A 19,784-nucleotide genomic window follows, 5' to 3' on the forward strand; every position below is an offset into this window, starting at 1 on the left:
ATCAAGGCACCATATATAGGATGAATAATGTTAAAACTTGCACCAAGCACGCCCTGAGATAGTAATCATTCAGCGATATAATTACAAGGTTGAATGCTTCGCACGACAAAAAGATGGGTATGAAACCTGGTCAGTTCCATGTTGATATCTTGGTAAACGAAGTGTGCTAAACGACATTTTGACTTGGAACAGATAATATCAATGAGTGGTAAGTTGGGTAACTGGTAAAAGCAGTGGAAAAAAGAAGAGAGGGTGAGCAATTCAAATGCAGCGGCACGTTTTCGATGGGAAATGAAGCGCCCACGAAATTAAGTATAGTATATTGAATCCGCATGGATCTACAAGGTGCAACAACCGGCAATGGACATCCTGTCTGCCGATAGTTATCGTCAAGTCCATTTACGCGAGACCAGGGCCAGATTAAAACTCGCGGATGTGAAGCTGAACCAACATAACGCGGCTAAACTATAGCTCATTACCATTAGAGCGAGAGACGGGAGTTTGCAAGGGAATTGGTACGCCGGAACGGAAGTTTCCGTCAAGCTACGGCAACTTCCGACTCTCGATCCATCCTTGGCCAAGTGAACGACCTACTCTTCAACCGCAACCACCACCATCAAGCTATTTTCAAAAATGCCCCCCGTTGACAACGTCGCCCACCATTCGCTATCGCTCTCCGCTTGGCGCGTCGCCGTCGCGTTTGCAGTTATTGTTGTCTTCGCCCAGGCCCTCACACTCTGCATTGTCTCCTTTTGCTCTCGCACCGCGAGCCCGCCTTCACCGCCGCCAGTTCTTCATTCTGAGAAACATAATGCCAAGATAATACCTTTGCCGTCGAGCGTCTGTTCTCTCTCGCCGCCTGTCCCTTGTGTAACCAAATTGGACGATAATGATGTCCCTTTCTTCGCGCCTTATCATACGAACATCACGCCTGCCAACCCGAAGCTCCAACCTGTGACTGGATACTCGCATGGAGTCATAGCTGCTGGTCGCACCTTTCTAGCTGGGGTGAAGAAGAGCCAGGGCGGGTAAACGTTATCTCTGCGTTAACGCGTTGTGGGTTTTCTGTGGTAGCTTTTTGGGATCTTTATTGCCCTGATTTTTGCGCACATTATATCTGTGCATTCCTATCATGTTCAATGAACCCACGTTCTTTCATCACGCCCCATTCACTTCATGTGCATGTCTACTTCACGGTCATAATGATGTTATCAGTTCCAGATGCCAATGGTCAGACAGGTGATGCTTTTGAAGTGTTGGTTGACAGCTAGGTTGCTGCCCTTGACCCAGTTCTCGCATATAGATCTTTACGCTGGATCATGGAATGACCAGTCTTTCTCAGCCATGCGCCAAGGGCTTGACGTACCCAAGCCTCCCGGTCCTTCGAGGTGACACAGGCGGTACGGTATGTTTTGTAGGTAAATGTATGTCTTCACTGAACTATACTTACGCTTCTTGCGTCCTTTTTCGGTGACACAGTCTCTAGGAGTCTCCTGGTATATGCCGACGGATGTTGGTCGTTGATGCCGTACTAGTGCCTGCCTTCTTTTCTTTGGCTGGAGGACATGTGAGTAGTTAGTTATATGCATGTCCGCCCTGACTACTAGTGCATAGTCTACTTGGTGCGTCGTGAGGCCTTGGCCTGTGGTCAAGCAATTTTTACTATATTTTGCTGTTCTCTTGATCAGTCGTAAAATATTGTTGATGCATGCTAAGTGCATGCTATCAGCCAAGTCCAACTCGTAGGATATCCGATCAGTTTTCTTCCCTTTTCTGTACCTAATTCTGACCTTTAGTGATCTACAGGATTGATTCCTCACAATAGAGTATAATCGCTTTTCTGCTTTCAGCGTTCCTGCTGGCCTTTTCTTAGCAAAGTGGTTACTGGCTCGTGTACATCTCATTGGGGCCTGGTACCACAGTCTCTTGTTGCGGCAGCGGCTTAGAGTCACATTCGTCGATGAACGCTGTAAGAAAATATATCTGACGAGTTGTGAAGCTTATTCATGACATCCATTCAGCGATGTCCTTGGTAATCGAGTTGTGGTCACGGTAGTAGTATCGATGGCCCGCTCTCCAGCCGGACTGAGATTCTCTTCTATTTCTATTGATTCTGGTGGGAATGAGAACCGTTTCAAAGGAATCATTGGTGAAAAAATAGCCTCTTGCATTCATTCCTATCCGACAGCTGATCTGAATCTTTCAGAACGGTTCCGGGTCCCTCATTGTAAGCTCCGAAGCTAGCGACATTACGCTATCAGAAAATTCTTGATTCACTCTGGCATCTGAACAGAATTTACTAGTCGGCCGCGAGACTCAGACTGTGGTCACTCCGTACAAGTTCACGGCAGAATTTGGCGGCTCTTCGATTCTCGATCCATATTCCCTTTCGTATTGGAGCCGGTGACGCGCTCATACGTCTTTAGGGACGAAACGGGGAATATTCAAATTGACAAGCTTGAGGGGTGGCCCTGTCTAAAGTAAGTAAAGGTGAGGGCCATAAATCGAGACAAACGTCCTGAGGTACAGTAGAAGTTACGTATGTCCAAGTGGTTTCTTCCTCATTCGTGGTTCCCCGCCAAACTGCTCGAGCTCTCGGTATGACAATAGACCTTATATTTCCAATGTCGGGCTTTAATTTATTTTCACTGACTATCACAACGACGACGTCCCCAAGACTTCAATGCATATGCCCTCTTACGGGGAAATAGAGGCGGTCCATCCGTTGGAATATTTTTGTTATCCCCTTGGACAATCTCCTTCTGGCCAACTAGACCGGCTTAGGATCGAAACTGATTCCGTTTCCATTCCGAGCCTTCGGCGCAAAAGTGGAATCCCTCCCGCTCCTGCTCGTTCAAAAAAAAAAGTCATGCCTGAAGAACTCCGCCCGACGTTTTCAACAAGTGCGCTCGCGGACAAAACTCCCCTGGATCGTGCTCCTGGCCCAACTCCTCATACTCAGAAATTCCCATGACCTTGTCCACCTTTCGCCGGCCATGATTCCCATTCCCATATCTAGGGGAGGGCTCCAGGGATGCCAAGAAGGAAGGGGGGGGTGGCCTCCCTCGCTACGGAAGAAGGTGCGCTTTCTTGCCCCCGAGGGTGTGGGGATGACTGGTCAAAGCTCATGTATCCTTTCTAGAAGGCGGGACCCCCTCCTCGCATAGGAGCACCTCCTTGACCCGTAGCCAGACGGTAACACCTATGCTCAAAACGCATCAGGTTCACCCATCTAAGGTTTGAAGGTGCTGCATGACGTATGGGTCAGGTCTGTGCGATGGGCTAATGAGATACAAGTCTCTGGCCTATCCTTTCGGCCTTATTGTATTGACAGACTGGATGGAAAACCCTGGAGCTCCAACACGCCGAGTCCGTTCAAAGGATACGTGATTTATCGGGGAACAAGACGACTGCTCGGTATGTGATATCAAATTTACGTTGGTGGATTACAGTACAGTCGGATGATATTTTAGACGGACAGACCTCAAATGCATTACCTGGACGTTTAGCCATCAATCCAGACATAAGAGCTATGGACTGGGAACGATCCTACCTCTGAATTACCGAGACTCGGGGGAGATGGTACTCTTTAGACCCGTATACCTAACATGAAATGCTGACTGTGTCCTGTGGCTTTGAAGCCTGAAACCCAGGACATGGCCTACATGCAACGATTTTTCACTACATTGCAAGCCGACACTTGGAATTGCGGCGGCGCCAATTGGTTTGTATCATCGAGTCGATCGTCATGTGAGCAACCCGAGCCTAAATGATAGCGTGCAACGTGTTGTACCTCTAATTTGTACAGAATGGATCGCCATTGACCCCGATGTAAATGATATCTACAGCTACCCAAGGATGGACCGGGATTCGACAGACCAAAGAATAGTAATATGATCACGACGGAGTCCTGTGCTTATTTGTTTTGATCCCCTTGTCATGGCCGCAGGCCAGCTTGTCGTTCCACAGTTCCCAACACTAAATACCTGTTTCACGCGATTACTCTGGTGGTACCCTTGACTCCATCAGATGTTCGGCATCTCGGATCCAGTTCGTTGTTGATCGGCGTCATAATCCCAATGGTACGGTACCGGTACGTTTATCATGTCATATTTCATGATGTTTCTTCTTGTTAGGCTTACTGTTTGAGGAAGTCTGAAGGGCTGACGTCAAGAAATGAACGCTCATGGGGCCGAGACTTGGTGCTACAAATATCCGAGCAAGTTCTTATCCAACCTCTTGAACGGATTGTAACGTCACTGGTCAGGGCGCCCTTACTCCGCATCATATCGATCAATTTATACATGCGGCTGGCGCATTGTCTCTTATAGAGACGCCGCGGATCTTCCCTCGGCCCTGACAAGTACGCATCACAGATCCCGAGCAACAGTGCTGAGCTCTAGGGGCAGCCAAGAAAACTTTGGAGTGTATACCTGCCAAGGATTAGCAGCGGAGGTTTTAGTTCTCGGTGCCCAGTTGCCCTGTGAAGGTTCGGATGATCAGACTTGTGAGACGCTTTCATTACCGTTATTCAACTTTTCAATTGAATGCGTTAGTTAGTGATGGCCTTGCCATTCACAAAACTTCCTTCATGCAATACTTCATGATTCACAACATGAGAGTTTCCGAAGACACTTCTGTGAGTTTTCTTGGGAGCTTCCCCCGAACCACTATGAACGTGGGACTGAAATGTAAGGAAGGGCGGCGTCTTTTGACTGCAATGACCGAATTCCCCACGACATTCAGGGAAAGAATCTGCGTCCAGATCTTTTACCACGCCTATCGCAGGTCATGAGAAGCCCAACTGGCATGATGTTGCATCATGCCAGTCTTACTTTGACGTTGCACTTTGGCGTTTTTCGCGCTCGCCGCGCAGGACTTTGATGGTCCAAGTTGGCCGTCTTTAAATAGAGAAAGCATCGCTATTTATTCAATGGATATGCTCCGCAGTTAACTATACATCTTACCTACGTATCTAGCTCACTGTTTTCCTTCGAAGAAATGCATCATACTGATGGCTACAGGATCGAGGAGCGGTGAGAGGCTCCTTACGTTCGCAGGACAGCGGCGATCAATATTAGGGCCAAGTACCTTTTTCGATAAGCTTCGCGTGATGGGTAGATATGAGGGCCGGCGTACACAGATACAATATGTTTAGTCTACTGTCGAAACAAGGCGAAAAGAGGGATATCGGGATGCTGAGAATAATACAGACGGCCTTCAGCGAAAAAGGGACAGCTGGCACCGTGATCGGAGATAAATACAGACAAATACGGGATTTGCCGAATCCAATGAGGAATCAAGGCATCGGAGTTTACCACCACATTTAACTCGACCTCGCCATGAATCTGGCCTTCTCTTCGTCCTACGTTGTCCCCGTCGTCTTTATTCATGCAGCATGCCCACTATCCTGTCTCTACCAACAGAACTCATCGAGGAAACAGCTCTTTATGTAGCTTGCCCGACGTTGGAAGGTCGTCCGAACTCTATCCGTTCCTTTCGTCTGACATGCACGGCCATTAACAACGTCTTTTTGCATTCAAATGCTATCTATCGCTCAATTTTCAAGAGCAAGTTTAGCCACAGTGCCGTTTCCAGGCGGTCGTTCGAGCCCACGTCGAGGGAGTATCGCCAGTTACTACAGCTGTACGACGACAGTCTGCAGTTCGTCCAGGAAATGCGGGGCCTAGATGGAAAGGAACCGGTGGATGCTGATCATATGTCCACGGAAGAGGTTCTGTGGGTCCTGACGTTCATGTGTTTGGACGATGACGGCGCCAATACCCTCCAGCTAAACGCTGTCGGTGCGTATGAATGGATTCACGAGCTCGTCACCAAGCGTTTGTACGATGGCGCGAGCGATAACGGTGGGTGGCCGCTCGATAACTGCATGAATTCTTTGGCGTTGTGGGTATTCTGGTCTTTGTCGACGAAAGGTACGTGTCTCGCGGCAGTCGAACTCTCTTCTCCCTGATGTCCATATGTAGAACGAATTCTGTCTGAACCCGAGGATGTTTCCGACAACATTGTGAATCTGATACTCCCCTTCGTTACTATTCCCTTCCGGTATGCGATGGCCTATGCGCCACCCAATCACTTTACCCTGCCTTTGGTTTCTCAGTCTGGCGACTTCTCCAACGCTAATACTAATACCCGTATACCCTTCCGTACACGCCAGACCCATCTTCTCTCCGTTCTTACCCCCCACGGGCCTTTCCCAGTCTACCGTTCCACGGACCCGATTTGGCTTCAGGTGTACTTTACAAGACGCATAGAGATAACCTGGCCTCTCGTCACAACAGCTGCAAAGCTTCTGTACTTTGCGCGGAGGGAGAGGTACGCGCTGGGTATGATGCCTACTCTTCCCAGGGACCGCGCCGACGCTATACAGAGGAGAATGACGGGTGCGACGCAGGCTGATATCCTTGAGATCAACCGTAATCGATTGGGTGGTCCCGATGGCAAGGATGGCGGTACGAAATTGCCTTACAGTGTCACGAGTGTCGGTCCTGATGGCGTTGATGAGGGATCGCAAGCCAGCAGGCTGTACGATGCGGACTGGTATAGGTTACGGTTATGTGGAAACGTTTGGGATAACAGCCACGGGGACGACGATGAGATCTGGAGACGCGTTAAACTGGGAAAGAGGATGTTGGTCCGACGGGGCAGCGGGACTCGTAGGTTAAGGTTTCGACGCGGGGACGTGTATACGCTTGGCTCGTTAACCGGATTGTGGGCTGGACGTATGCTGGTAAGTGTACATTCTGTCTATTCGTGGCCGGGGCTTGGGTTCGTCTTGGACCGATACTCTTGTGTATGTGTTGCCGTCCCTGCTCCGATAGACAACATGGAAGCACGTATTTCCTGTCCTCTTGTGGCCGAAACAAACTGGTTTCTGTATGAATGGGAGCACGGTTCCTTCCTTGAAGCCCCTCCTGCATTCATTGACTGTACCATGCTCACCAGCCTAGGAGGGTGCAGGAAATGTGGTTTCTCAGTCTTGTCTCTTTCCTCATGCTGAAATGAGGATGAGAAGTTGTGAAACGTTCCGAACGGAAGAACACATGGTCCTACGGCCTTCATTCATTCTCAACATGCTTTACTGACCCGTTGCTGCTCTAGATTCCCAACGAACAAGCGCTTGCTCAACTTCTCATGGTCCAGAATCCCAACGATCATCTCGTTCCTCTTCCGCCAGGTTTCGATGAAATGCTCCTGTCGCTTACGAATCGGCCTATATATATGAGGCTACAAGAGTTCGTATCTTATGGGGGTGAGGACATTATTCCTTCGGGTGTGCGGGGACCACAGCCTCCATCTGTCTACGAAGACGCCGAGGGAGACGAAGAGGAAGAGGAAGAGGACGTAGATGACCCTGTTCCCGAGATTAGCGACCAGCGGCTCCTCGAAGAGTTTGACCAAGGCCTTCAGAATGCGTATTTTCCCGGCGGCGTCACAGAGGAATCCTTCAAGGGCACGTATGACGGCACTGGCATGCGCCTGAATTGTGAAGGGAAGGAATACGTCTACCACAAGCTGGGGGCCGTGCAGCACGATCCTGACTCGTGTGGGGGGTGTGTGCTGAGGGCGACGCATATGATGCCTGGGTGGTCGGAGGAGGAGCATCCGGCGGATACGGTCCCTCTGCCGCCTTGTACAGGCGTGCAGGATGTGATTGTGACGGGCTCGACAGATGATAGGCATGGGCAGGCGTGGAATTATTACACGTATTACGGACGCGTGAGGCGATGGGATGGGATGATTGGAATCCTGAGGGTTCCGCGGGACAGGGGGCTCGGCAAGTGGTTCTTCTACGGCTATATCGTGGGTGGGAAGAACTTTGTTGGGAACTGGAGGATTACGCACGAAGATCCGGGGATGCCGACGGTTGAAGGAGCGTTTTGTTTGTCAAAAGTGATGGAGGAGTGATAGATATACCCTGTGAATTTTGGAACACCTGTTGTTGTAATTTCTATTGTACTGATTTGGTTTAATGCTATTGAAAGCATTCACTACTTATTTTGCACTGGCTTCGTATAGTGGGAATACGGGAGGGAAAGAAGGTGACAGATTCTCAGTCAATGTGTTGGGAGATGTTGACTTTCCATTCGCTTTTCCGTTGAGCATCTACAGTCGGACAAGTCTTGGTTTCCTACCCCGATCATTAGGGCCGTTACCACAAAATAGCAACGAAACCCTCAAATGATAGTAACGATTTTTGGCGGGTTAATAATTGGTCGGAAATGGACGTGTCAAGGAAGATTAACGCTACCTTCTAAGCCGACGACGCAGTTTTTTGTATACCCAGAGCTTGGTTTGCAGAAATGAGATTAACTTTCCACCCTCGCGCGTTTCAATACACATTTGGAAGAGGTTTACCCTGGGCCAGGAGAATTACAATAATTTTGTACCGTGTACGTCCTTTCGCATCAGCTGGTCAAAAAAGAATGATTCTGTGTCGCTAGCAGAATCTGGAAGCTAAGCACGGAGTCCGTATCCGATTCATGTCATATGACATGCGTCACCCCATGAAAAGTTGGCCAATTGCCCTGAATAAGTTCGGAGTGTTCACGATCACTATGGGTGGAACTACGGTCGGATACCCTGCCGGTCAAATCAAGCTTGTGAACGGACGCGTCGTTGGGACTCGCACAGAGACTTGGTTCAGATGTCAAGGCCCTTTCCATGGAACAAGGCAAATAGGCCTCCTCCCGCAGCTGTGAAGTTCCCGTGAGCCTAGATGAACACGTAAAATCATTTGCTACGCGCTTCGCGGCCCCAGTTCTCCCCATATTTTTGGCTGTGCAACATGCGTGTTCCTGGCTCGCCGATGGTCGTCATCACGTATGTGGAGAAACGAAACTCCGCCAGCACGAAGCTACGGACAGGGTCGGATAATAATGCTTGAGACGGAACTTGAGATTCAGAAAATCTTGGACTCTGAGCGTGCGGGACAGGTAGATCGTTTCTGAAAATACCGGTAGAAACTGAGGCTGGATGCTGTCAGAGGAAGTCTCGTAGATTCTTCTTCCCAAAAACAAGCCCATCTCTTCGAAACGTATATTACAATCTTGTTACGCGCAAACACGTCAACTTGCCGATCCGAGGTACACGGTGAATAAGTATATGAGAAGGCCGAAGGCAGAGACAGGGCGAACAAAAACCTTAAGGGACGTCATTATCGCAGGCACAATGACCACATGACATGGCGCCATAGATTCTTCCAACTGAATCTCCAATACATTGTGTGGCTATTCCTGCTTGGTCTTTGCCTTCTTCCCTCCTACAGAGTACCATATTGTCCCTAAGAGAACCATGGCCGCACCGGCCCACAAAAGATGCATATCAACGTTGTTAGCCGTCTGGCGCATCGCTACGCTCAGGACAAGGCTAACGGCCTTGCGGACAACGAGAACGAGTGTGACGGTCAGCGAATTAACCCGCGTAGTCAAGCGGTTCACACCGGCGACGCAGACGAGCTGTGTGAGGGTGTTGAGGAGGAGAGCGGGATAAGTGGTGGGTATGGATGCAAATGACATTCTTGGTCCAGCGTGGACGACGTGAAATTGCGTCGTGAGGTCATTTCGGATGAAGAGAAACATGGGAAGAGCGAGGAAGTGGAGGTAGAACATGGACTCTTGCCATGATGACGCGCTGGAGTATTTGGAATAAGTGTGGTCCTGGACAAGACCGAGAAAACCAGAGAGGATAAGGGCCAGTGATAGGATGGATATGCCAGTAAGATATGTGTTGAAGCCCGTATGAGATTCATTGGAAGATGAATTGGATGCGGATAGCGTTGTACAAGCGACTCCCAGAGTGACGAGAAGGACGGATAAAACTTGGTGTATATTATACCTAAACATCATAATCAGATGATGGTATTGTAAGCAAAGAGAGATGCGTACTTTTTACCAATGACAGACCACCCTAGTATCATAGTAACAATCAAGCCCCCGCTCCGAAAGATTATATGTACAGACATGGGTATCTGGTATGCAAAAGCGGCATTGTTCAAGAGGGATATGATATAAAATAGAATAACCTGAATAAGATAACGAGAAATAGGGATTCTAGTTGGCGCAAGACGAGGTCCGTAGGGAGTCCAGATGGTATGCTTTGGAAGACCGTACAGAGAAATGATAGAGAACTGGAAAAAAGTGATGAGGGATCCAGAGGTGGGGTAGTCGGAGGTGAGTCGCTCGAGGCTGACAGCGTTGCTGCAGCACCCACCGAATACGAGGCCCAGCGTCGCCAGCCAGTCGTGCATCGTCGTGGTCGTGTCTGAGTCGTGGTGGCACGGTGGTCGTATGTTGTCGACTGTGACGTGTCACATCACATCGCGTTTGAACCTATAAGAAGGCGTCCGTCGGTCGTCGGACGTCCCGCCCTTCTTTCCTTCCCTTCCACTTCCCTCTTATCCGTCTGCTTCTTTATATGCAATACCACCTTTATATGCAATATCACGCATAACATATACATTCTACTCCTCATTCTCATATGATGTCGGCTCGTTCGTCCCATCGCCGCCATCCGGCTTCTCTCATCCCAATTGCTGCGCATAATCCGTATCTCGTGAATCTCATGGCATCCCAGGTCTCGACGGACATGATTGATTATGTTGCTCAGCGAACGATAAAAATCATCCGTCTTGATTGTAACTCCCCCGTCGAAGGAACCTCGCCACATTCACTGCAAAATTTCATCAGTCATATTGTCAACAAAGCTGGTGTGAATGTCTCGACCCTCTTGTCTTGTCTTGTCTATCTGGAGCGATTTCGAAGGAAGCTGCCCACGGTCCCCGGAGGTACGTTTCCGTCTTGATCGGTATCGCTTAGCTTAGTTTTCCCCAATAGGTCTGCCTTGCACAATTCATCGCATCTTCCTTGCCACGCTCATTGTGACCTCTAAGTATCTCAACGATTCAAGTCCGAAGAACATTGATTGGGCCGCACTCTCGGACCTCTTCACCGTCACAGAGATCAACTTGATGGAGATTCAGCTACTGTATCTGCTAGACTACGACCTGCGATTTAGCGAGGAGGAAGCGTGCGCTATTTTTGCTCCGTACATGACTATTGTAGCTCGCCAGGCCAGTACGCTAGCATCCGCAGTCGACAAGGTTGCAAAGGCTGGCAAAACAAGAGGAGCACTTTCTCAGGAGCAGAAGCCGCAACAGCCTCTCACGCCATCAGAGGACGTTCTCTCTGCGCCGTGCGCCGTTTCTCGCCCGATTTCGCTGGTCCGTGGACTTGCTATCCGCCTTTCCAAGGCTCACATTCGTGCGGATTCCGTTGACCCCTTGCCTATGCCGAGCGCTCTGACATCAAACTCAACGTGGACCACCTCGTTTTCGTCAACTTGTTCAAGTGATATCTGTTCACTGATAGATGATACTGGCTCGTCGTCTAGTTCGTCATCGGGAATAAGCTCAGAATCAGAATCGGAGACTGAGGAGCACGTCGAGCCGCGTGTCCACTTCGGCTCATATGGTGACCACCAAGTTCTAGCAAGGGAGGAAATGGTGGCGCCAGGCAAAAAACCTTTTATTGTTCGTCTGTCGCGCGGAAATCAGCATATCGCCCAGAGTCGATCTCCAAAGCCGTCAGATGCGTCCTCTGTACGCACGGTTACACCGCTCTCTCTGGCGAAATCGTCCTCACTTCCATCTATTTCGTCGCTGCAGTCTCAACGAACCTCTGGCAAGCGTTCAGTATCAGGAGCTACGGCTATAGTTACTGGAGTCAAGGTGTCGTCTATCACGACTAGCGTGTCGATGCCTGTGATTACGAGAAGTGCTCCCTCCGATGGCTTTCTCAGCAGCATGTGGGATGCTGCAAGGGGTCAGGCTCTGGGACGCAGCAAGAGTGTGCCGTTGGACTACGATACGATGTATTCGGGGCAAGGAGCCGAACACGTTAAAAAGACTCGTGCTTGTGCATTCGAGAGCGGCGAATACACGAAATCGAGGCTCCTTCAACGTCTAGAGAATGCTGTCTCAAAATGACGGCGGCTCGGCGTACGACTCGATATTCGGTACTAAGCATCAAAAAGCCAACACTTGGCTCATACTCTCATTTTTCGCATGGACAACGGACTCTTTTAACTCTTCGGTTTATCATCGCTTCACTAGAGGTGCAGAGACACTACTTATCTTTCATCCTCATCGCTTTCGCATCGCTATCCTGTCATTATTCATCAGCTTTTGGGACTGCTCATTGGAACGCTGCTATAAAGGATTATCATACTATTGCTATACGGACAACATTTACCATCATGTACCACCACGCGTCACTATCTTGTTCAGACTCAGTGTATCATTTCTCATATTATATACTACTTGGGTACTGTCTGCGGGTGTTAATCAAGACATAAAATGAAGGTATGGCCAAAAAAAGATTTGCGTCGGGAAGACAACTGCTGTAAATGACCTTAGCACTTTCGGACCGGTGGCTGTGGCTTACTAGGTGGCTCTTTTCGTCGTCGGTCATGGGCTCGACGCAGGTGTCGGCCGTAATCTTTAGCATCTTTTTCTGGGATCCTTTCTCTCTTTTCTTGTCTCTGCTGTAAGAATACACGCATTGCTAACTAGAAGTAAGTAATGCATCTAGTAACAGGTATACAGATTATACTCACCTCAGCCTTCTCTGTCTGTATGAGAGCAAAAGCTGAGGTGCTAACTACGAGGTAAGTGATATGAATACTATTCTAAGGTCTGGGGAAGCAAGGAATTGTAAGTGAAGTGTAAGCACAGAAATGAAACAAGGGTTGCACTGTCCAGGAAGTGGATTGTCACAGTGGCAACAGGTAAGAAGGCAGTGTGCGAGTGTGCGAGGTGCTCCTGAGGGCTTGGTATTTAACACTCCCACTCAAGCCATCGAGAGACTGAGCTCCGATGCAAAGTGCTTGACCTTAGCAGATGGGAGAGTTTTGGTGAGAGTATTAGTAACCATTTCGTCAGTGGGGCAATAGATGAGACAGATAGAGCCATTTTCAACAATCCAACAGATAAAATAGAATTGGACATCGATGTCCTTGGTCCTTGCATGGTACTGATGGTCCTTGGTGAGTGTGATAGCCAACTGGTTGTCTGTGAACAGTACAGTAGGCTTGGTAATGGGTGCAAAAAGTTGCAAGATGAAAGAATGAAACCAAAGGGCCTCTTTTGAGGTATGAGTCGCTGCCACATATTTGCTCTCAATGGTGGAGAGTGATATGATTTATATCAACCGGGACGGTGCCATGCTCCGTGAGCAGAAACTACCACAGGGCCAAGTGAAAGCCCCGTTCGATGACACTACCCGAGGTGGATCCGTTGGCTATGGGACGTCCTTAGCAGTAATGCGAAATTTTTAAGAGAAAATACTCGTTGTGAGCATAATCGGGCCCCAGCAGTCAGGCGCTTATAGACAGACCACGTATGATATCGTTATACTTGTGACGTATGTTTGAAGCTGCAAACCTATCTGTCCTGGTGTAATCGCCACAGTAAGAATGCCCCGCTCGTCAGAAATCACGCACTGGCAGTACTTCGAATGTCATCACGAAGGTATGTGTTGTTGATATTGAGTGGTCCTTGCTTGAGAACCATCGAATACAGAGATGAAAAAGTTGTAATTATAAGTTAAAGGGTCAACATTGTGAATAGGTTTCAATCGAAACAATGGCAGAGGGCGCAGATAGTGTCGCGTAAGGCGCTGTCGACAGCCCATGTTCACACATCGTTTCATTTTGCTTCGAGGGAAAGATACGCGATGCCTTCTCCTGCACGATTCCGATTCAATTCGTAGTTTCAGAATAGCAGTGGGGATGACCGAAAAGCTTTCTCTTAACGTTCCTTCAGAATTTTCGATGATTTTTATGCACCAATGTGAGTTTAGTCAAGAGAAAAAGCATTGCCATTGAGGATGGAGTCTTCTATTATAATTCCTAGGTGAAGATAAGCTTTGAACGGCGGAAAACTTTGGCGACACACTTTCTCCGCCTCCTGGAACTGTTTCGCCCACAACATGGACGGAATCCACTTCTTCGGTGCCACAGGGCGTTGCTGCTTGGACGTCAGCACTTTGGAAAAAAAAAGAAAGGATTCAGTAGATGCACCTCTCTCGCAGCACTCAGTGATCCGACGAGGTAAGCGATGGCAAAGATACCGGTAGCGACGATGGCTGTGTTCGCTTTCCAGTTGGATGGTTGAACCCACCAGCCGCCTTCAACAAACTTGTCAGTAGCTGTGATATCACCGGTGTAGGGAGACTACTCACCAGCTGGCGACCAAACATACTTGGGATAGGGATATCGTCCACCTCCACCCTGCAGAAAGTCAATATATGTCCTGTGGACGACGACGACGACATACCATTGCTCGATGATGATGATATTATTTGGGTGAAGTCGGTCGGAGTTCGTGGCAATGACATAATAGCCGAGTCCGGAGGCAACATCGATGAAATCACGGACCCCAGGTTTTACGCACGGCTTCCCTATCAACTACCACCACCACCAATGCTGGACGTTGCTCGACAGCACTTACCTACTCTCAAGAAGACGGCTATCGCATTGGGAAGTGCGTACGCTGTCCAGCGATATATTCGTGATAGGCTGGAGGAGACGCGGGATGGGCTGGAAAGAAACAGAAGAGCGAGGGATGGGTGAGTACATTGGTTCACTAGAGTGCTTGTCTTGTGCTCACCGTACTGCTTCAGCTTGAAACGAAGATTTCGACAAACGCACGAGGACATCTCGTATGCAGTCTTGGCTCTGATACCGACGCTTTCTGAGCAGATCATGGAGGGCATGGACGTCGAGGCACTCATTCAAGAACTGCAGAATTTTGGCAAGGCTCGGCTTGTGCCTTCGCCAATGAATGTGGAGGATGAACATGGGAGCCCACGGAGTATGTCGTCAAGCATGAGTGTAGTGTCAGAGGCGTCGGTCGTCTCTCTCGGGAGCAGCAGTGAGATGAGCTTTCAGCCGGAATCGGATATGTCCATATCGGCCTCTGTGTCTTCAATATCGCCTTCAGAGGTGAGTCTACCTGACTCTGCCGCCTCGTCAACATCTTTCTCCTCACCCAAAACCAAAGCTTCGTTATGGAACGCTGTGAAAATACTCAGTCTTACTCGTACTCTCACCCTCATATACACCACCACTCTTCTCTCTCTGCTTACCTCCCAACAACTCACTCTTCTCGGACGCGCAAGGTATTTGTCTTCTGTGCTTGCGACAGCGCGGGAGGAACGATTGGCCGAGAGCATCGAGGAGCAGCTATCAATAACGGGTTTACTCTTTGGAAACACGGGGGAGGAGATGGAGGAGCTCATGTCAGGGAATTTATCTGTGCTGTTTAGCGACCTCCCCGAAGGACCAACTGAAGATACAGAAGCGAGATTTCTGACGATGAGCTGGTGGCTGCTTCACGTCGGTTGGAAGGATGTGGGTGAAAGAATCAGGACAAGCGTGGAGGACGTTTTTGAGGGGTGAGTAGTCAGCTTAAGACCTTCGTTTTGTTTTCCAACCATTCTTTCTCATGACTTTTGGCTCACGAAAATTGACAGGGTATCCCTTAAGACACGACTGACGCTTCCAGACCTTCATCGACTTGTTCTGAACGTGCGGCGGCGGATTGACCTCAGTGCTGAGTACGTATTTGTTTTCTGTCGATGCTACAGCGCTGCCGAGTAGCTCGTGTCTTGCCTAGGGCATTTTCATACTTTGAAGCTATTGACTTCTCCATGACCACGAGTTCTAACCGTTGTTGCTTGCACTAGCTTCCGACGCACTCTTCTTCCACCTACGCCAGAACTGACTGCCCATGTCCTTGCACAAGGCGGGTTCAGTCGTTCGACACCACCATTACCATCCATCAGCGACCCTTCATCGCATACATGGACTATCTCCACCTCCGCGGCACCGAATCTATCACAACTTTCATCGCTACCACCTGAAGACAAATCTCTTATGCCTCTATTCGAAGAGCTTCATGGGATTTTGCAGTCCGTCGATTTTGGTCTCGTCCTAGATCGTGCTCTGGATACAGCGGTGGCGATCCTGTTTGCGGATCTAGAGAGAAATGTCTTTCCCTCTTCAAGCGTCGGGGATGTAACAGAAGAACCACGGATGAAGTTAGCAGGATTACTCCCTGCCCTCCAGCATTGGAGTCAGGACGCGTTGAAGGGATTGCCGTGTGTACTAGTTGATGTGAATTTACTAATTTTTCGACTGGGATTTGATACTGATGATTCGCTCAGAATATACTTTCTACGCGAGAAGTGGGGGCATTGGAGGCCATCGTGTTTGCCAGGTTTGAGGATGATGTGAGGGGGAGGTAGTGTTGTAGAATTTAGGTTATAATCTCTGTCGTGGTTTTCCGTATATTAAACCACCCAACTTCAGGTTAGGTCTCTTCTTCACCCAAGTTGCCGACCTCTCACTTTTGGCAATTCCAGCACCTTGTTAGCTGCCAGGCTCGGTTTTTTCTCTGACACAGATAGGTAGAGCGATTGGAGGGTACCGTTGCCCTCTCCTGTATCTTCAGCAATATCATCGACGGTCACTCAACAAGCATGCTACCATGTTCGCCTTGCCAAATCCTGAGCCGAGTCGTCAACGCCACTTCGTCTAAGACACGCGTTCTGTAGATAGTAAGATGGGTCCGTGAACATGTCTCGTGATGTTAGGATTGCCGCGTCGATGTCTCTTGGTATCGATGATAGGCAGTAGGGCCGAGAATAGCCACATTACCGCTACTTCAAACCAGCACAACATATGCGTGAATTCTTTCATTCATTTGGTTCCCGCTAAAACATGTCAACATCTCTCCACCGTTTAAATGAAGCAACAACTACTACCGGAGGTTAAAATACAGGAATAAGAAAATACAGAGGAATCCATTCACGGTCAGATTGACTTCCTCTATCGGAACAACAGCTCCGAACTACGAGATAGAATGGCAGCCGATCTGTACAGTCATTGGTGACTGTCCCACAGTGGAGATGTGGTCCCAGGAGAGTAACGCCGGCTTGAGATGAGGATGGCACCTTGGTGGTTTGATCTTTCCCTAAGGGTATCCAGGGTTATGCGAAGCCTGAGGCCTGAAGGTCGACTTGAAAGTAGACCTGTGTAAGCGTGTTACTTCGGCATCAGCCCGAAATTTTGCAACGGCGCGGGCATCCGTATCCCACTGCTTGCTTCAAACTTCACAAGTTCAATAATTCTTCAGATCGGATCCCATTACGATCAGAAAACGAGCCTATAACCGAAGCAACGTATGCGCTCAATTGGCAACCTGTCTCCTTTATGTGTTCTACTCTTTCAACCAGCTCTGCCCTCCGACGTGGCATGAATCGTCAGCACAATAGTCGAAAACGTACAGAAAATCCTGGCAATGGGTCTGGCGATGAGATACGTTACCACTCTTTTTGTACACCTGTTTGATTAGCGAGCCTCCTCAAAGGTCTCGTGGGTATCCACAGAGGTGTCTTCGACGGGTATATTGGTCACCAAGTCCGCGAACATTCTTGATGAAAGACCAGTTTGCGCGTAGCTCTGAGGCAGGCCATTTTCAGTGCGCGATATATGACCTACAAACATCAGATTCAAGGGATCCCACACTTTAACTGACCGAGACCGTCCTTCAGTTGTCATCTCTCAAGCCACCGACCTGGCCAACGAAGTAGGCCCTTTTAGTGTCCCCATTGTAATGCCATTGTCTTACCGTCCCTCAGCATGGCATCCCTCATCATATTTTTGATGATCATTATATGGACGAAGAGGCTATTCTTGAGTGGCAAAACTATCATGCTTAAATTGGGCAAAACAATCTATTGCTAGCGAGGTTTGATTGGACGCGATACATGCGTCGTCTGTACGACATGCGACGAATGGCCTGGCATGAATCTGGTTGTTAAGATCAGTTGGCCGAGCGCCTCGCGGAAGTCGGAAGAAGCGTTGCTTGACATCGCCAATGCGAAAGCCGACGACATGACTGGTATTGGGAAGAGGCACTGGATTCTAGATGAGCTCCATAATATACTCCATGAGAAAAACTTCGAGTCTGACGACGATTCGCCTCAAAGAGACTGGCGGAATTGATGTAGGACAACCAATTCGTTGATTCGAGGCAGGACATGTACGAAGAGTGCGTTCTTTGTCCTTGGCTTAATACGATTCGCCATGTATTGGCAGGGGGGTTCCATGCCCGCCCGGTTTCAAAGCTCACACCTTCCTCCTGGATGGCAGTCCCTGATGAATTCAATCTCGATCATTATATTACCCCCTGCCGAGCTGCGAACACAGGACTCACTGCGAGCGCCATGTGATGACGCCGCCCTAAGTGGATCCATTAGCTATGCGACCCCCCTCAGAGTCATATAATGTTTCAACAGGAAAGTCCTCATTTTGAAGAACAGAAATAAACCAGCAGTAAGGCACTGGTAGATAGACCATTGCTTAAGACCCTGCTGTTGTATTATTTAAAATTGATTCTTTTCAATATACAACATTTGTGGTTTACCAAATATAGTGCGGGCCTTGACGCTTGTACTGAGTACACGTCGAAGTGATGCCAAGATGTACAGACACCCGAAAACCTGAGACGGAACACGAGAACGCGCAGCCAGGCCCAAACGCGTTGTGAATCCGTGGCTCCATCATTCAATGTGACCGACGTCCAATAATCCGCGAGAAAACTAGTAGGCCTAGGCGTTTTGAACATTCGAGATGAAGCAGGCCACATATTATATATGTTGATATTGCAGAAGAATACAGGGCAATACAGTGGGGATGGTTGCATGATATATAACTTGATGAATGCAGAGGTGGAGAAAGTAGATCATCATGAAAATAAACAGAGAATTCCATGCATTAGCTGGAGTGGAATTCAAAACAGTCAAGGCAGGTGGTTATTTCGCTAGGAATGGTATCAGCACACAGATAAAGAATAACATAAGGATTGTAGTACCTCTGAACGTTTTCTATGCAGCAGTTCCGACATACTACTCTCCCGCAGCTTGTCACCTCCTCCTCGCCATCGCCGTCCTTACTGGACACCGATTTGCCAGGGACTTCAGTGTCGCCGTCAGTAGTCTTCTTCCTTTTATGGGATTGCGCCGGAGGGGATGTAGGCAGATTCGTAGTCGTTACTATCATCAAATTCGTGTTGGGCGCATTGAGTGCTAGGGCCGACCGAGACGGTGACAGAGATGCTGACGGTGAGGGCAAAGGTGGACGGTGTGCAGTACATTTTCGGGAACATATCACGCATGTCGGGGAACCACATCTGGATAACATGTAGTCGAAATTCTTCAGATATCCAGAAGGCCCACCTTGAGCATAATATTGCACACGACGTACGCGTGGTAATTGTACGATTACAAGCAATGCATACGAAACTGCCGGCTGGGATATCTTTGACTGATTCCGAGGAGGTCGATGCCAGCTTCGACGGTAGCAACGATATCCTCCGTCTTTTGTTCATGGTACAAGAAGGAGAGTGGCGCGGCTACTGCCACGATGTAGAATCTGAGCGGAAAACCATTAAGGTTGCCGGAAATTTGCCGGCACCAGTCTGGCTCTTGCCAAGCAAAGTACAATAATAATTCCTTGTGTACTGTTCCGGTGTTCGACTGGCTCTCCATCGTCCATGACCTTTATGAGATTTTTCGACCTTCACATTAAAAATTTACATCCTTTCCACAGCTCTCCAGAAAACAAAATAACCAGTACTATCATTTTGATCTGCGGCCACGGTCATGTGATGTCTAACGTAAATACGGATGTCGGACCGC

The 19,784-nt window shown here is 48.8% G+C and overlaps 10 protein-coding genes across 10 annotated transcripts; 7 read left to right on the forward strand and 3 right to left on the reverse strand.

Annotated features, from left to right (window-relative positions):
- Nucleotides 1-360: 360 nt before the first annotated feature.
- On the forward strand, nt 361-1,032 carry BT62DRAFT_1006341 (uncharacterized protein; the record flags this gene model as incomplete). Its single annotated transcript, XM_043177240.1, has 3 exons — nt 361-435; nt 486-581; nt 622-1,032. The coding sequence occupies 3 exons, from the start codon at nt 361-363 to the stop codon at nt 1,030-1,032; spliced, it is 582 nt and encodes a 193-aa protein (XP_043039631.1).
- A 1,964-nt stretch (nt 1,033-2,996) lies between these two features.
- Nucleotides 2,997-4,331, forward strand: BT62DRAFT_1076522 (uncharacterized protein; the record flags this gene model as incomplete). Its single annotated transcript, XM_043179228.1, has 7 exons — nt 2,997-3,102; nt 3,143-3,237; nt 3,335-3,417; nt 3,474-3,582; nt 3,642-3,750; nt 3,970-4,082; nt 4,137-4,331. 7 exons carry the CDS (start codon nt 2,997-2,999, stop codon nt 4,329-4,331), a joined length of 810 nt encoding a protein of 269 aa, XP_043039632.1.
- Nucleotides 4,332-5,318: 987 nt separating this feature from the next.
- On the forward strand, nt 5,319-8,007 carry BT62DRAFT_994458 (uncharacterized protein). Its single transcript, XM_043190467.1, has 3 exons — nt 5,319-5,936; nt 5,988-6,751; nt 7,123-8,007. Exons 1-3 carry the CDS (start codon nt 5,399-5,401, stop codon nt 7,927-7,929), a joined length of 2,109 nt encoding a protein of 702 aa, XP_043039633.1. The 5' UTR covers nt 5,319-5,398; the 3' UTR covers nt 7,930-8,007.
- A 497-nt stretch (nt 8,008-8,504) lies between these two features.
- On the forward strand, nt 8,505-9,122 carry BT62DRAFT_1006345 (uncharacterized protein; the record flags this gene model as incomplete). The annotated part of the gene is made up of 4 exons (XM_043177241.1): nt 8,505-8,639; nt 8,696-8,730; nt 8,783-8,957; nt 8,985-9,122. 4 exons carry the CDS (start codon nt 8,505-8,507, stop codon nt 9,120-9,122), a joined length of 483 nt encoding a protein of 160 aa, XP_043039634.1.
- A 129-nt stretch (nt 9,123-9,251) lies between these two features.
- On the reverse strand, nt 9,252-10,270 carry BT62DRAFT_969047 (UAA transporter; the record flags this gene model as incomplete). Its single annotated transcript, XM_043188931.1, has 2 exons — nt 9,252-9,858; nt 9,909-10,270. The coding sequence occupies 2 exons, from the start codon at nt 10,268-10,270 to the stop codon at nt 9,252-9,254; spliced, it is 969 nt and encodes a 322-aa protein (XP_043039635.1).
- Nucleotides 10,271-10,397: 127 nt separating this feature from the next.
- Nucleotides 10,398-12,356, forward strand: BT62DRAFT_1076525 (uncharacterized protein). The gene is made up of 2 exons (XM_043179229.1): nt 10,398-10,807; nt 10,857-12,356. Exons 1-2 carry the CDS (start codon nt 10,501-10,503, stop codon nt 12,005-12,007), a joined length of 1,458 nt encoding a protein of 485 aa, XP_043039636.1. The 5' UTR covers nt 10,398-10,500; the 3' UTR covers nt 12,008-12,356.
- Nucleotides 12,357-13,876: 1,520 nt separating this feature from the next.
- BT62DRAFT_895364 (uncharacterized protein) lies at nt 13,877-14,310 on the reverse strand (the record flags this gene model as incomplete). Its single annotated transcript, XM_043183216.1, has 3 exons — nt 13,877-14,047; nt 14,101-14,207; nt 14,262-14,310. Coding segments are annotated over 3 exons (327 nt in total), but the record flags the coding sequence as incomplete, so codon positions are not given.
- A 192-nt stretch (nt 14,311-14,502) lies between these two features.
- On the forward strand, nt 14,503-16,328 carry BT62DRAFT_895376 (uncharacterized protein; the record flags this gene model as incomplete). The annotated part of the gene is made up of 5 exons (XM_043183218.1): nt 14,503-14,648; nt 14,703-15,476; nt 15,555-15,631; nt 15,743-16,197; nt 16,248-16,328. The coding sequence occupies 5 exons, from the start codon at nt 14,503-14,505 to the stop codon at nt 16,326-16,328; spliced, it is 1,533 nt and encodes a 510-aa protein (XP_043039638.1).
- Nucleotides 16,329-17,452: 1,124 nt separating this feature from the next.
- On the forward strand, nt 17,453-18,118 carry BT62DRAFT_932500 (uncharacterized protein). The gene is made up of 3 exons (XM_043186364.1): nt 17,453-17,549; nt 17,600-17,671; nt 17,724-18,118. The coding sequence occupies exon 3, from the start codon at nt 17,890-17,892 to the stop codon at nt 18,088-18,090; it is 201 nt and encodes a 66-aa protein (XP_043039639.1). The 5' UTR covers nt 17,453-17,549; nt 17,600-17,671; nt 17,724-17,889; the 3' UTR covers nt 18,091-18,118.
- A 386-nt stretch (nt 18,119-18,504) lies between these two features.
- On the reverse strand, nt 18,505-19,523 carry BT62DRAFT_1076527 (uncharacterized protein). The gene is made up of 3 exons (XM_043179230.1): nt 19,323-19,523; nt 18,959-19,276; nt 18,505-18,907 (listed from the first exon to the last, which is right to left on the reverse strand). Exons 1-3 carry the CDS (start codon nt 19,472-19,474, stop codon nt 18,862-18,864), a joined length of 516 nt encoding a protein of 171 aa, XP_043039640.1. The 5' UTR covers nt 19,475-19,523; the 3' UTR covers nt 18,505-18,861.
- Nucleotides 19,524-19,784: the final 261 nt, after the last annotated feature.

Source organism: Guyanagaster necrorhizus (genome assembly GCF_019112545.1).
Source record: "Guyanagaster necrorhizus MCA 3950 unplaced genomic scaffold BT62scaffold_13, whole genome shotgun sequence".
In the NCBI taxonomy this organism is placed as follows: Eukaryota; Fungi; Basidiomycota; class Agaricomycetes; order Agaricales; family Physalacriaceae; genus Guyanagaster; species Guyanagaster necrorhizus.